This window comes from Mytilus californianus, unplaced genomic scaffold (assembly GCF_021869535.1).
Source record: "Mytilus californianus isolate M0D057914Y unplaced genomic scaffold, xbMytCali1.0.p SCAF_2, whole genome shotgun sequence".
Classification (NCBI taxonomy): domain Eukaryota; kingdom Metazoa; phylum Mollusca; class Bivalvia; order Mytilida; family Mytilidae; genus Mytilus; species Mytilus californianus.
In genome coordinates this window covers 62906827-62922944 of record NW_026262668.1, presented here as the reverse complement: position 1 = coordinate 62922944, position 16118 = coordinate 62906827, and the positions used below count along the sequence as shown (strand labels likewise).

General features: G+C 33.2%; 1 protein-coding gene across 1 annotated transcript; it reads left to right on the top strand.

Moving 5' to 3' along the window:
- Positions 1-1567: 1567 nt before the first annotated feature.
- LOC127730201 (uncharacterized) lies at positions 1568-10510 on the top strand. Its single transcript, XM_052238485.1, has 4 exons — positions 1568-1939; positions 3992-4116; positions 8124-8303; positions 10395-10510. Exons 1-4 carry the CDS (start codon positions 1686-1688, stop codon positions 10502-10504), a joined length of 669 nt encoding a protein of 222 aa, XP_052094445.1. The 5' UTR covers positions 1568-1685; the 3' UTR covers positions 10505-10510.
- The last annotated feature ends 5608 nt before the right edge of the window (positions 10511-16118 follow it).

The window sequence follows — 16118 nt, the reverse complement described above, 5'->3', positions numbered from 1 at the left end:
CATTGGTTAAAATCCGATTATGACGTCGAATTTTCTTGCTTTCCTCTGAATTTCCTATTGTGACGGCATGAAAAAAGGCGACCATTCCTGATGACGTCACAAAGAAAGAACACATCTTTTTGCAGATCATTCAAAAAGAAGGAATAAGTTTGCCTGCAAATTGTTTGAAAAGGCCTAAAAAAAAAAATCTGTGTTTCCGGTAACATCATTTTGTTAAATAGGGTCGGTAGGTCAGATTTTTTTTTTTTTTTTTTTTTTTTTTTTTTTTGACATTGTAAACGAAATCCGGAAAATTATCATGGTTTATCCAAGTCTGTGTCCGTAATTAGTTTCAAATACTGGAAGTGCGGCCATTTGCAATGTTTTTGAAGCACCTGCTGTGCAAATTTCTTGGATTTTAACCTATTTCGAATACCTTTTGACATAAATAAAATGTTTTACTGGCGTTCTGTGCAGTTAGATAAATAATTATGTCGATTAACAGAAGCCCGTGTCAAAAACAGGGTCGGTTGATACCAATTTTTTTTTTTTTTTTGAAGATCCAATAAAAAAATTAGGGTCGGGGCTAAAAAAACAGGGTCGGTCGGGTTACCGGAAACACAGATTTTTTTTTTCTCGGCCAAATCATTAGAGAAAGAGATTCCACCACCAAATCTCGTGTAATACGATATTTATCCACTCTCGACAGTTAAATTTTAAATATTTAAAACGCTCGGCTAGCCTCGCGTTTAAAATTTGAAAATTTAACTGTCTCGAGTGGATAAATATCGTATCACACTCGATTCAGTGGTAGAATCTATATATATATCTGACAGTGGTATTCGCTGTGTTAATATAATTTACATGTTGTACAGATTTAACACAATTTTTAATGCCAGGGATAAGCAACCTCGAATTAGAACAAAAATTGTGACCAAGTGTCATTTTTATCGTTTGCAAGTTGAGTATCATGTGAATGCTTTTTTACAGGGAGAAGTGCTTGTGCTGCATAATTTTCCAAGTTTCTAGTGATGCAGAAACTTAAATTTTACATGAAATCTATCACAAAGAGGTACTCAATCGAGATGGTGTACCCAGATCAAGCTACAACAGCTCGAACTGAATCTAACGGAACCTGTAAGAAAGAATATGGAACAGGAAAAAGGGGGGAAAAGTGCTGCTACTAACAGACTACGGACTTCCAACTAAATTACTCATTTGTAGTTATTTCTAACAGTCAAAATATATGCAAAAATATGACACAATACTGTTTTATTTCATTTAGTCGTAAATAGTTTGGTATAAATGTGGAAAACTGAAATGTGAATCAGAGTGTATTTTCCACATGTTCTACCTTAGGTGATTGGTGAAAAAGAGGCCATGTCAGAACTTCTTTTTTCTTTTTTCCGGTTCCATGAATTATTAGAAATATGTCAAAATATTCTACTTATTAAAAGACAAAAATATATACTGTATAATAAATTAAAGAGTTATTAATTATATGATAAGTTTATAAATGAATTTGAACTTATTATCTATTGAACTACTTTTTAATCAGTTTTAAACCGGAAGTGAGCAAGCGCATTAATATATTTGTTTACAAATGGAGGATACGTGCAACTTTTTATTTTCTTATGCTATACATATGTCATCCACATACCCTGCTTTCATAATCAAATATATGTTAATATAGGCACATTTCATAAATGAGCTCAATTAAAAAATGCCCTGTTCCAGACATAAAAGATAAACGAGAAATACTTGGTGAACACTTGTATGTCAAAATTTCGCATATTATCAACACAGTCACAGGACATGTACAAGTATCTGAAAATTCAGAACTCATTAGTAAAGTAACTGGAATCCTTCTTGAACGAGAAGATGATGAATTATTGCGTATGCTTAGGGATGACAGTTTCTTGAGAAAGAGAGTTGAAGAAGTTGTATCCCATCCTGACATGTATGGTTCAATTATGTATATTTATATTTATTATACAGTATATATTTTGGTTAACTGTTATATTCTAATATGTTTTTATGGTATTCATTGTGATATATATTTCCCCTTTCAATGCTTTTAATTTACATCATTATTCTATTTAATTTCTGTTTCATTCTTATGTTCATATATATATATTTGCTATTATTGTATGCATTGTGATATATTTTCCTTCAATTTTATATGTTAAGCGCTTAGAGTATTATGTTTATTAGATAGGCACTATATAAAAGCTATGTAATAAATAAATAAATAAATAAATATATAGCTTTGAACTCTAGATATTAAATAGTCAAAGATCTTTCTTATGAGAGCAATCAATCGTGTTTCAAAAACAACATTGTACACAATAAATTGATTAGATATAAGCCTAAAAAGTGTTACAACTCCAGAATGAAAAAAATATACAAATATCAATAAATATTTCGGATGTTACAGATATATCCTTTATCAGTATGAACAACCTGAAGTAAAATGATGTCTATGCTGCTGATTTTCTGAAATCTTGGAACCACTATTACTAATAAAAATTTGTAAGGGTTCTGCAGAACCCAGTGTCTCGCCTACTTTTGCTGTTAATCGCAGGCTCAACAAAAATGAGGAAAAAAATTAATAAAAATATTCTTCTCTATACTATCTTTTGATTGTAAGTAGCTTCTGTCCAAGTTTGGTAAAAATCCAGGATAAATTATGAATCTAATAAATGTTTTTAAAACTTAAACTGCACACTGTATGTAATGTTAACTGGAAGAAAAACTAAGTCCATTTATAAGTAAAATACGGAAAAAATGGAACAACATTTTAACAAAATTTCCTTCTTGATACTAGCTTTTAATCATAAACTAGCTTCTGTCCAAGTCTGGTACAAATCCAAGATAGTTTAAGAAAGTTGTTAAAATTTTAAAAACTTTAACCACAGAGTGAATGTAATGTTAACTGGCAGAAAAACTAAGTTCATTTATAAGTAAAATACAGAAAAAATGGAATTTTTCTTTTACAAAATTTACTTCTGGATACTATCTTATGATCATAAATAAGCTTCTTTCCAAGTTTGGTAGAAATCCAGGATAGTTTAAGAAAGTTGTTAAAATTTCAAAAACTTTAACCATAGAGTGAATATTTGTGGACGCCGCCGACGGAATGTAGGATCGCTATGTCTCGCTTTTTCGACAAAAGTCAAAGGCTCGACAAAAATCTAACCATGCTTGAAGTAAAGTTACTTATTTCTAAAATCTGGAAGTAAATCATGCAAATTATAAGCTTTTACAAATTAAATCCAATATTTATTATTCCTATCAAGGTCCCACAGGGACAAGCAATAATTATAATTAGATACATACACAATATAAGCAACAACATGATACAGTATAATATAATGTGAAAGATATTGTGATAGATATGAATAAAATGCAGAATAAGTACATTAATTTGGATTGTTATGTCTAGTGATCCAACTCTGGTTAACATCAACATTATTTTCATTGCAGATTTATAGCGTTATATATAATTTAACAATTTATTCCATAAAAATATGAAATTCCAGGCCTGGTCAAACCAAAGAATTAAAAATTGGTATTTGCTGCTTCTCCGCTAAACATGCAGCATTTAGGAATAAGTCAAGAGCAAGGACTGGTGGGCTCTGATGCCAAATATGTCCTGGTAGCAGCTCTTTATTTTTATTGCAAATGAAAAATAAGCATTATGTCATGTTATTTGCATTCTTCGGAAAAGTTATAACATATTTACCTTGATAATAAGGAAGATATAGATATTTGTTGCTTGAGGGTGTCCCTTATGACTGCTAAATTATGAGTTGGAAAAATATGACTGTACGAAAATTATAATGCTTCCTTTCATACAAAGAGTAAATTGGATCAGCATTCTCAGAAATGAATACTACAAAAGGTATCTTAGTATAGAGGGAATTTGGGAAAAAAGTTTTTTCAGACTGAAAGACTGTACATGTATTTTCAGACTGTATTTGCAGCTTTAAAAAAACATTTTCTTTTACAGACAACCTATACCAGTAGATCCATATGAGCTAAAAGATGACTCAGACCATACATCATCCACAAATGAAGAATTTTTGTTTGATTCTGTCCAATCTCTTGACAGTGAACACTGCTCTAAAATAACAGGTACATTAACCATATGTAGGTTTATCCATTGGTACTGTGAACTATAAATATTACAAAAACCATGTGTGAAAGAGAGGCCAAATTTACCAAAGGGATATTAAAACTACGCCATGGCAAAAAAAAAAAAAAAAAAAAGACCAAAAGACAAACAATGGTATAAAAAAGACAACAAGGAAAACTAAAGACTGAGCAACACAAACTTGAAAGCTCTTTATTTAAGTTACCATCAACCAATTTTTTGGCATGTGTGTCTATTTTTCTAATTTTTTCCTGAATATGCATGACATACTTGCCACTGGAAATTAAGCAAACAACAATCAAGCAATGAACTAGTACACATTTTTGTTTAGGGGCCATCTGAAGCCCGCCTCCAGGTGCAGGATTTTCCTGCTGTGTTGAAGTCCCTTTGGTGGCCTTGGGCTGTTTTCTGCTGTTTGATCTGGTTGTTGTCTCGGACACATTCCCGTTTCCATTCTCAATTTTATTTTGATTAATAACAGATGGTCTCCTTCTAATTTAGCATCAACAGAATATCCATCTATTAATTATTGACAACAGAAACCATTTAATTCTTATCATTCTTTTACATTTTGTATAATATATAATTATTTTTCTATATGTATAAAAATAAGGAGGTGTGGTATGATTGCCTTTGAGACAACTATCCACCAGAGTTCAATGGTGAAGATAAAAGCAAGTATAGGTCACGGTACAGCCTTCAAGAATGAGAAAAACCCATTCCATACAGTCAGCTGTAAAAGGCCTGACATAAAAAATGTGAAAAAATTCAAATGAAAGTCTAATTTATACAATACATTTATGAAAAAACAAATATGGCAGACATGAGCAATTTCAGCAAAGGACAACCACTGAATTACACTGATTTGGGACAGGCACATATTATTTTATTCTAGTCTCATATGTTTTTAATTTATTCCATTGATATCTTTGACATCATTAATTATTTTATACTATGCATAAAGTTCCAGATTTATATCATATATGAAGATTTTTTTTATTATTATTAAAGATGGTAATTTATTTAATAGAAAAAAAGTCATTTTTGTCGAGCCTGCGACTTTTGTCGCAGAAAGATCGACATATGGATAGTGATCCTGTGTCGGCTACGGCGGCGACGGCAGCGGCGGCGGCGTGAGCTAACTTCTTAAAAGCTTTATAATTTAGAAGGTGGAAGACCTGGATGCTTCATACTTTGTATATAGATGCCTCATGTTACGAAGTTTCCGTCAGTCACATGACCAATGTCCTTGACCTCATTTTCATGGCTCAGTGACTACTGAAAAAAAAGTTAAGATTTTTTGTAATGTTAAATTCTCTCTTATTATAAGTAATAGGATAACTATATTTGGTATGTGCGTACCTTGCAAGGTTCTCATGCCCGTCAGACAGTTTTCACTTGACCTCGACCTCATTTCATGGATCAGTGAACAAGGTTAAGTTTTGGTGGTCAAGTCCATATCTCAGATACTATAAGCAATAGATCTAGTATATTTGGTGTATGGAAGGACTGTAAGGTGTACATGTCCAACTGGCAGGTGTCATCTGACCTTGACCTCATTTTCATGGTTCAGTGGTTATAGTTAAGTTTTTGTGTTTTGGTCTGTTTTTCTTATACTGTATGCAATAGGTCTACTATATTTGGTGTATGGAATGATTGTAAGGTGTACATGTCTAGCTGGGAGGTGTCATCTAACCTTGACCTCATTTTCATGGTTCAGTGGTCAAAGTTAAGTTTTTTAGTTTTGGTCTTTTTTTCTATTACTATATGCAATAGGTCAAATATATTGGGTGTATGGAAATATTTTATGATCTATATGTCAGTCGCCCAGGTTTTATTTGACCTTGACCTAATTTTCACGTTCATTGCTCAGTGTTTAGTTTTTGTCGAGCCTGCGACTTTTGTCGCAGAAAGCTCGACATAGGGATAGCGATCCGGCGGCGGCGGCGGCTACGGCGGCGGCGGCGGCGTTAGCTAACTTCTTAAAAGCTTTATATTTTAGAAGGTGGAAGGTCTGGATGCTTCATACTTTGTATATGGATGCCTCATGTTACGAAGTTTCCGTCAGTCACATGTCCAATGTCCTTGACCTCATTTTCATGGTTCAGTGACTACTTGAAAAAAAAGTTAAGATTTTTTGTAATGTTAGATTCTCTCTTATTATAAGTAATAAGATAACTATATTTGGTATGTGCGTACCTTGCAAGGTCCTCATGCCCGTCAGACAGTTTTCACTTGACCTCGACCTCATTTCATGGATCAGTGAACAAGGTTAAGTTTTGGTGGTCAAGTCCATATCTCAGATACTATAAGCAATAGGTCTAGTATATTCGGTGTATGGAAGGACTGTAAGGTGTACATGTCCAACTGGCAGGTGTCATCTGACCTTGACCTCATTTTCATGGTTCAGTGGTTATAGTTAAGTTTTTGTGTTTTGGTCTGTTTTTCTTATACTGTATGCCATAGGTCTACTATATTTGGTGTATGGAATGATTGTAAGGTGTACATGTCTAGCGGGCAGGTGTCATCTGACCTTGACCTTATTTTCATGGTTCAGTGGGCAAAGTTAAGTTTTTGAGTTTTGGTCTTTTTTTCTAATACTATGTGCAATAGTTCAACTATATTTGGTATGTGCGTACCTTGCAAGGTCCTCATGCCCGTCAGACAGTTTTCACTTGACCTCGACCTCATTTCATGGATCAATGAACAAGGTTAAGTTTTGGTGGTCAAGTCCATATCTCAGATACTATAAGCAATAGGTCTAGTATATTCGGTGTATGGAAGGACTGTAAGGTGTACATGTCCAACTGGCAGGTGTCATCTGACCTTGACCTCATTTTCATGGTTCAGTGGTTATAGTTAAGTTTTTGTGTTTTGGTCTGTTTTTCTTATACTGTATGCCATAGGTCTACTATATTTGGTGTATGTAATGATTGTAAGGTGTACATGTCTAGTGGGCAGGTGTCATCTGACCTTGACCTTATTTTCATGGTTCAGTGGGCAAAGTTAAGTTTTTGAGTTTTGGTCTTTTTTTCTAATACTATGTGCAATAGTTCAACTATATTTGGTATGTGCGTACCTTGCAAGGTCCTCATGCCCGTCAGACAGTTTTCACTTGACCTCGACCTCATTTCATGGATCAATGAACAAGGTTAAGTTTTGGTGGTCAAGTCCATATCTCAGATACTATAAGCAATAGGTCTAGTATATTTGGTGTATGGAAGGACTGTAAGGTGTACATGTCCAACTGGCAGGTGTCATCTGACCTTGACCTCATTTTCATGGTTCAGTGGTTATAGTTAAGTTTTTGTGTTTTGGTCTGTTTTTCTTATACTATATGCAATAGTTCAACTATATTTGGTGTATGGAAATATTTTATGATCTATTTGGCAGTCACGCAGGTTTTATTTGACCTTGACCTCATTTTCAAGGTTCATTGCTCAGTGTTAAGTTTTTGTGTTTTGGTCTGTTTTTCTTAAAATATAAGCAATAGGTCAACTCTATTTGTTGTATGGAAGAATTGTTAGCTGTACATGCCTGCCTAGCATGGTTCATCTGACCTTGACCTCATTTTCATGGTTCATTGGTCAATGTTTAGTTTACTTGGTTAATGTTAAGTTTATGTGACAGTTGTAATAAAGCTTTATATTTAGGACTATCAACATAATATCAATGATTAGTAAAGAAGGCGAGACATTTCAGCGTGTGCACTCTTGTTGTGTTTTGGTCTGTTTTTCTTTAACTATAAGCAATAGGTCAACTATATTTGTTGTATGGAAGAATTGTTAGCTGTACATGTCTGTCTGGCATGGTTCATCTGACCTTGACCTCATTTTCATGGTTCATTGGTCAATGTTTAGTTTTCTTGGTTAATGTTAAGTTTATGTGACAGTTGTAATAAAGCTTTATATTTAGGACTATCAACATAATATCAATGATTAGTAAAGAAGGCGAGACATTTCAGCGTGTGCACTCTTGTGTACTATAGGTATGATCCTGGAATTGGGAAAGGAAAATGTTGAAGTCTTGTTGCAAGATAATGAAAAGTTACAACTGGCTGTAGAGAAAGCCAGATTAGCCATTAATAGTAGTGAAAGAGATTTTATAGGAGAGATGTTGTACCAGAAGATTGAGACAGTATATCCAGAACATGTAGAGAAAATCACAGGTACATAATTTCAAAAATTTATCCAACATCAATATTTGTACCAGGAACATATGAAATAAGGCCACTGGAAGTTTAAAGTGTGTTATAAGCTTTGAGTTATTACTATTACATTTTCTACCATATATACCTGTAATGTACATGTCAAACAAAAATTAGAGAAATTGTTTCATCAAAAACCATGAAAGTTGTATGGAATATTCGAATTGGCGGAAGAAAGCTATCTTTTGATTTTGAAAATGTTTGTTTTTGTTTCAGAGCTACAGGACTTAAACTGTCTGATTAATGCAATTTTCAACATATCATGTATATTTATTTATTATTATGCTTGAATTTTTTCCTTAAAAAAAAACGACATTGTTGGAATTAATAAAAGGAAGCTCCCTTTAGATTTTGAAAATGCTCTGGAATTGATTTACTGGAATTTGGACCTAAAAATACCAGGCATCCCTCTGGTCTTGTAAGTGCTGCCCTACTTACATTTTGTTCATTTTTTTATGAATTTAATATATGTTAAAGGTTTATATTAGCAATGTTTTGGACATGGTAGAAAATATAATTTTGCTCCTTGGAAATGGCTATTCTATGGAAATTTCCATTTTAAGCACTCTCAAGCCTTCATTACTTGCTGGGATTTTTATAAAATTTATATCAAAGGTTTATATCTGGAATGTCTAGGAGGAGTTTATATCAGTACTGATCAACTATTTTTATGGGTGGAAAATTGCATTCTAGTGCTTTCATGTCTACATTTCTTGTCTGGTTTTTATGAAATTTATATCAAAGGTTTATACATGTATTGGCCATGCGTTGAACAAGTTTGAAATCAATGCTGATCAGCTATATTTTAGCTTCAATCTACTTTTTTTACAGGAGTTATGCTTCTTGGAAAGCTGAATGAAATTGGAAAATTGCAATGCACAAGAGCACTTATTCTTAAATTTCTTGTCATATTTTTATATCAAAGATTATCTTAGGAATTTTTCAGAAGAGTTCTATAATCAGTCCAGCTTAACTTTCTACATGGGAGTTATGTACTTTGGAAATAGAAATTATGGAAAATTGCACAGTAAGATTATGACAAGTTCCCACCCAAAGTAACACTTGATAATGAAAACAATTTCTTTGTATGCATTTTTCTCTTAAAAAATCACATGAAATTGTCAAACTTGATGTATCAAATAATTTACGGTGACATAATTTCGTGTGTATAATAAAATCAGGTAGTTGATAAAATAAACACAACATGTAGTTTCTTTTCAAGGTAGTAAATGAAATTGACTTTAGATACGATGATATGATTTTTGAGCACTACAAACTTGTATCTCCTGTAAACATGAAAACAGTTCTTCAATTTTTATGCCCCAGACGTAGCATAGGGGGCATTAAGGTTAACCCTGGTCCATCCGTACGTCCCGTAATGGGTTTCCATTCTCTAACTTTAGTTTCCATTGACCAAATGTCATGAGACTTATACACAGTAACAAAGCTTATTACCACAAAACTTAGGTCAAGTTTGAATTTGGGTTGCGTCACTTTTACCGTTTTTGAGTTTTGCCCATTTATAAATGGAAAAATTGCTGAATCTATCATTTCCGTTCTCTAACTTTAGTTTGCCTCAACCAAATGTTATGAAACTTATACACAATGCTTATTACAATAAAACACGGATCAAGTTCGAATTTGGGTGGCATCACTTTTACAGTTCTCTAGTTATGTCCCTTTATAATGTTATATGCAAGTGGGGCATCATCTGTGTCCCATGGACACATTCTCCATTTATTTTTCTGATGTTACTATTACAATGTTAGTGATATACACGATGCTTTTATAGTGTAGAATGGATTCAACATAATTTTATGGAGCTGCAAATGTGTCACATTCGTATCACAATTTGTATGACAAGTAGAAAGAACTACAAATGTGAATTCTGTCAGTTGTTTTACAACATACAAAAGTACAAATAATGTTATGATAAATTAATTTTCAGCTAAGTATCAGCAATGGAATAATATTTTCTCTAAAATTAATCCTAGAAAAAAGGAGATTTGGAGCATTTTGTATACTAAGTAGATATTTTATTTTATTTTGAAGGAATGTTGGTGGAGATGGAGACAGAGAAACTGAAGGACCTTTTACAAGATGAACACTTACTAAGACAATGTATAGACAAAGCTTATGCAGCATTAAATAAAGTATCATGACACTAATGTTTGTAGTCTGCAAAGTCTTTCAATGTACAGTGATTGTAAGGTGTACAAGTCCAACTGGCATGTGTCATATGACCTTGACCTCATTTTCATGGTTCAATGGTAAAAGTTAAGTTTTTGTGTTTTGGTCTTTTTTTCTGATACTATATGCAATAGGTCAACTATATTTGGTGTATGCAAATATTTTACAATGTACATGTCAGTCTGGCAGGTTTGAGTTGACCTTGACCTCATTTTCAAGGTTTATTGCTCAGTTTTAAGTTTTTGTGTTTTGGTCACAGGCACTTGTCTCCGAAAAAAAAATTAAGGTATATAGGATTTTTTTTTCTGAGACAAGTGCCTGTGAATTTGGTCTGTTTTTCTTAAACTAAACAATAGGTCAACTATATTTGGTGTATGGAATGATTGTAAGGTGTATATGTCTGTCTGGCAGGTATCATCTGACATTGACCTCATTTTCATGGTTCATTGGTCAATGTTAAATTTTCATGGTTAAGTTTGTTTCTTAGATACTTTAAGCAATAGGTCAACTATATCTAATGCATAGATTGACTGTAAGGTGTACATGTCTATCTGGCATGGTTCATCTGACCTTGACCTCATTTTCATGGTCATTGGTCAATGTAAAATTTTCCTTGTTAAGTTTGTTTCTTAGAAACTATAAGCAATAGGTCAACTATATTTTGTGTATGGAATGATTGTAAGGTGTACATGTATTTCCTGTTTGGTTTATCTGACCTTGGCCTCATTTTCTTGCATCATGTTAAGTTTATGTGATACTTGTAGTAAAGCTTTATATTTAGGACTATCAACATAAAATCAATGGTCAGTAAAGCAGGCGAGACATTTCAGCATGTGCACTCTTTTTTCACAAGTTTCTCTCTAGACTATCCTCTTTAGTTTTTGCCCAAGACACAAATAAGGGTAAAAAATCCTTCATTTAAGAGTCTACTAACTGACTTATTAGTAGGTCTTGTTTGGCTGATCATTTTTGTTATTTAATAATTGTATCATCAATCTTTTCAAGATAAAAGTCAAAAACACAAAAAATGGTAAAAAAGGAAGTAACTCGAATAAGGAGTTGACTTCGGAATTTAGCCATGTTGACTTATTTGTAGATTTTGTCTTGCTGATTATTTTTGATATTGGAAGTTTCTACCTATCTATAACATTTTCAAGATAAAATGTTGGAGTGTCCATTAATTTAGATGCACATTGACCTAGGTGAACAACTCAGGATCTTTAAAGCCTCTTGTTTATCTATGCACAATACATTAATTTTAAAACAAAATGTATGATGTTCTTAACATTGCTGGTATTTGAAAGTGACCTAAATTTTGAATCAAAGTATATATATATATAGTCACATTTATTGTGAGGTGTATTATACATTTGGTCACAAAAATAATCATAATCATAAATGGTATGATTGTAAATGAGACAACTATCTACTGAAGCCCATTTGACAAGGGTGTGAACAACATCACACCACTGCAAAGCCTTCAATCAACAGTGTCAGCAAAACCCATTCCATATACTGTGAATTCAAAGATTATTGCAATGTTTTTATTAATGCAAAAAATGTGACAGTACCAGGTTTGCAATTATAAAAACTCTCATTCATAATTTCAGTGGTGATCTTCCTTTGTAAAATGTTTGTAATCCCAATTATTAGAATTCACGTTTTTGATAATGGTAAAGGATTTGCAATTATAAATCCATACATCAAATCCTGATTTTACAGTAGTAGTAGGACTGTTTCATTAAAACATACATGGTACCAAGAAGCAATTTAGTAGACATATATACATTTTAAACTTGTACAACATAATAGTTGACACCACACATAAAGTGGCTTGTTCAAGTTGTCCTCCTAGTGTCCCATGAATGTTTTATGGAACAGGCCATAGCTATGAAAAACCTCAAGATTACAAAAGAGGAAACACAATGTTGTCTATGTCTGGATATTTTTTTGTGAGGGTACACAGATAATTCTTGACAAAGTTGAGTAAATGTACTGAATTGTAGACAATAGCTCAACAAAATGATCCTGACACCATGTCACATGAAATATATAACAAACATTCTGCCCCAAAAATATTCCAGCATGGAAATCATAGATGGTGAACGGATAAATTGACTGTTTCCAACTATGTATCACCAATTTGGAAATAAAAACACTAAATGGTTTCTGTGAGTGTCTCTGAAAGAAGATAAAATTGAGAATGGAAATGGGGAATGTGTCAAAGAGACAACAACCCGACCACAGAACAGACAACAGCAGAAGGCCACCAACAGGTCTTCAATGCAGCGAGAAATTCCCGCACCCGGAGGCGTCCTTCAGCTGGCCCCTAAACAAATATATATACTAGTTCAGTGATAATGAACGCCATACTAAACTCCAAATTGTACACAAGAAACTAAAATTAAAAATAATACAAGACTAACAAAGGCTAGAGGCTCCTGACTTGGGACAGGCGCAAAAATGCGGCGGGGTTAAACATGTTTATGAGATCTCAACCCTCCCCCTATACATCTAGCCAATGTAGAAAAGTAAACGCATAACAATACGCACATTAAAATTCAGTTCAAGAGAAGTCCGAGTCTGATGTCAGAAGATGTAACCAAAGAAAATAAACAAAATGACAATAATACATAAATAACAACAGACTACTAGCAGTTAACTGACATGCCAGCTCCAGACTTCAATTAAACTGATTGAAAGATTATGTCTTCATCATATGAATATCAGGCACAATCCTTCCCGTTAGGGGTTTAGTATCATACCATCATAACATATATGAGAAGAACATAACCCGTGTCATGCCAACAACTGGTTTTTAAATAAATGTGTTTAGTGCCGATGCAAAGAACACATTTGACCACTGGTTAAGGTAATAAAATTACTGGACAGCCATCTTTTCCCAAAAACTTCCATTTCTAATTAAAAAAAATCACTAACCAAGTTCATCATCTATTGGTAAATTTAATAGTTGAAAATAACATAACTGAATGCTGACAATATGTGCACACCACAAGTAATGTAACAAAAAAATTTAACAAATGAAAGCCTCTTCTTACATAATTCAAAAAGTTAGTGGATAAACCATGTATTTTTTTGGTTGGTAGAATGACATACTCTCCTACTAATATCTAGCCATTTATGGTGCATATTTTTGTTCAAGAAAGTTAATTACTAGTTTGTATCGCGTATGATGTTGTAAACAGACACAATTATTTTAACCATTTGGGTCAGTAAGCCTGTGTTTATAGCTTGAAAGACTGAACATGACCCACTTATATATTCATATCAAAATGGTAGTTTCAGATCAAAATCAATACTGGGAGTTCATAATTAGTTTTGAGATATTTTTTCAATGATTTCATTGGTCGATGGCGAACCACAAATTTAAATGTTCAGTGAAGTACAAATTTTCTTTAGGCAAACTTTGGCAAAACCACAAAATCAAACATCCAATTTTTCCTCAATCCATGAAAATAAATTAATCCATTACATACAAGTGGAAAGAATAAAACATCAGTCTTCCACATCTACCATTTCACCTTGTTTTCTTAATTAACAAATATTTTAAACCTGTAATTTTTTCAAACCATTTTTTATAAAATGGATGATTGATGAGTTCAAAAATTTGAGTATCAACCAAAGATGAAGAACTGGATCTTCCATCACTGTATTAATTACCTAAACTACATAAGTGTCCTTACAAACAACATTATATTGCTTGGTCTTTCAAGTGCTCCACAAAACCTCTTTCTAAATTATTAACATCAATTTTATCAGCAATCAAAGCCGGGCTTCAAAGTTATTGTGAAACTATCTATTCTAGAGGTGGCTTGAAATAGATGTGAATGCAAGTAAAAAATTCCAAACATCTTTTAGAGTACATACAATCTAGGACTCTTTCATCTTGCAATAGCATTAAAACATTTTACTTTTCTACACTTTACACAGTATTCCCCATTCCAAACTAAAAGACAAATTGAAAGAGTTGGTCCTGCTTTGATTCATAAAATAGAATTGCCAACATAGATACAAGTATCTTGTCTTAGGGAGGGATAAATCATACTTTTTAAAAAATCACACGGATTCAAACAAAAAAATCTCTAAAACTGACATTATCAAGATGTTTGATTTCTTGTTTGACAACATATTGGTTACATTTGGAGGACGTGTTTTTCAACAAACAATCGGTATTCCCATTGGAACCAACTGTGCTTCTTTTCTTGCCGAATTTTTCCTTTGTTCATATGAGGCAGACTTCATACAGGAACTTCTTAGGAAGAAAGAAAAGAAGTTAGCAGTATCCTTTAACTTTCCTTTCCTCAAAATAGATGATGTTCTCTCACTAAATAATTCAAAATTTGGGACCATGTTGAACGCATCTATCTCATCGAACTTGAAATAAAGGATACAACAGATACAATTAAGTCTGCCTCATATCTTGGCTTACATCTAGAAATTGACAATGAGGGTTGTTTGAAAGCAAAACTTTATGACAAAAGAGATGATTTCAGCTTCCCAATTGTGAACTTTCCATTTTTATGTAGCAACATTCCAACAGCACCTGTATATGGAGTATTTATCTCCCAGTTGATATGATAATCCAGGGCTTGTATTTCCTATCATGATTTCCTTGATAGAGGGTTGCTGCTGACAAGGAAGCTATTTAACCAAGAGTTCCAAAAGGTGAAGTTGAAATCATTACTTCATAAATTTTAAGGATGCCATCACGAGTTGGTTGACCGTTATGGAATATCTGTTTCACTGATGACAGCGGACATGTTCCAATTGTCATAACTATAATCAATTTCACTTTCCCCCGAATGTGACCTTCTGAATTACTTATTACCGGGTTTGTATTAACATGAGCAACAAGACGGGTGCCACATGTGGAGCAGGATCTGCTTACCCTTCCAGATCAACTGAGATCCCCCAGTTTTTGGTGGGGTTCATGTTGCTCAGGATTTAGTTTTCTATGTTGTGTTTTGTATACTGTTGTTTGTCTTTTGGTCTTTTTTTTTATTGCCATGACATTGTCAGTTTATTTTCTACTTATGAGTTTGAATGTCCCTTTGGTATCTTTGGTATGTTTGTCTTTTGGTCTTTTTTTTATTGCCATGACATTGTCAGTTTATTTTCTACTTATGAGTTTGAATGTCCCTTTGGTATCTTTCTCTGTGATAATTAGCATTGTGCATAAGTTTCATAACATTTGGTTGAGGCAAACTAAAGTTACAGAACGGAAACGAAAAATTTAGCAATTTTTCCATTTGTTAAGAGGCATAACTCTAGAACGGTAAAAGTGACGCCACTAAAATTCAAACTTGATCTTTGTTTTGTGGTAATAAGCATTGTGTTTAAGTTTATTAACATTTGGTTGAGGCAAACTAAAGTTAGAGAATGAAAACCAATTTTGGGACGTACGAACATACGTACAGACCGACAAGGGTAAAACTTAATGCCCCCTCTGCTACGGTGGGGGCATAATTAGAGATAATGAAAGGGATGACAACTTCTTCTGCTTAGTAAGTTACTAAAGGGGTAAAAGCCTTTATAATTTTGGTTGAAATAACTTTCAAAAGATGA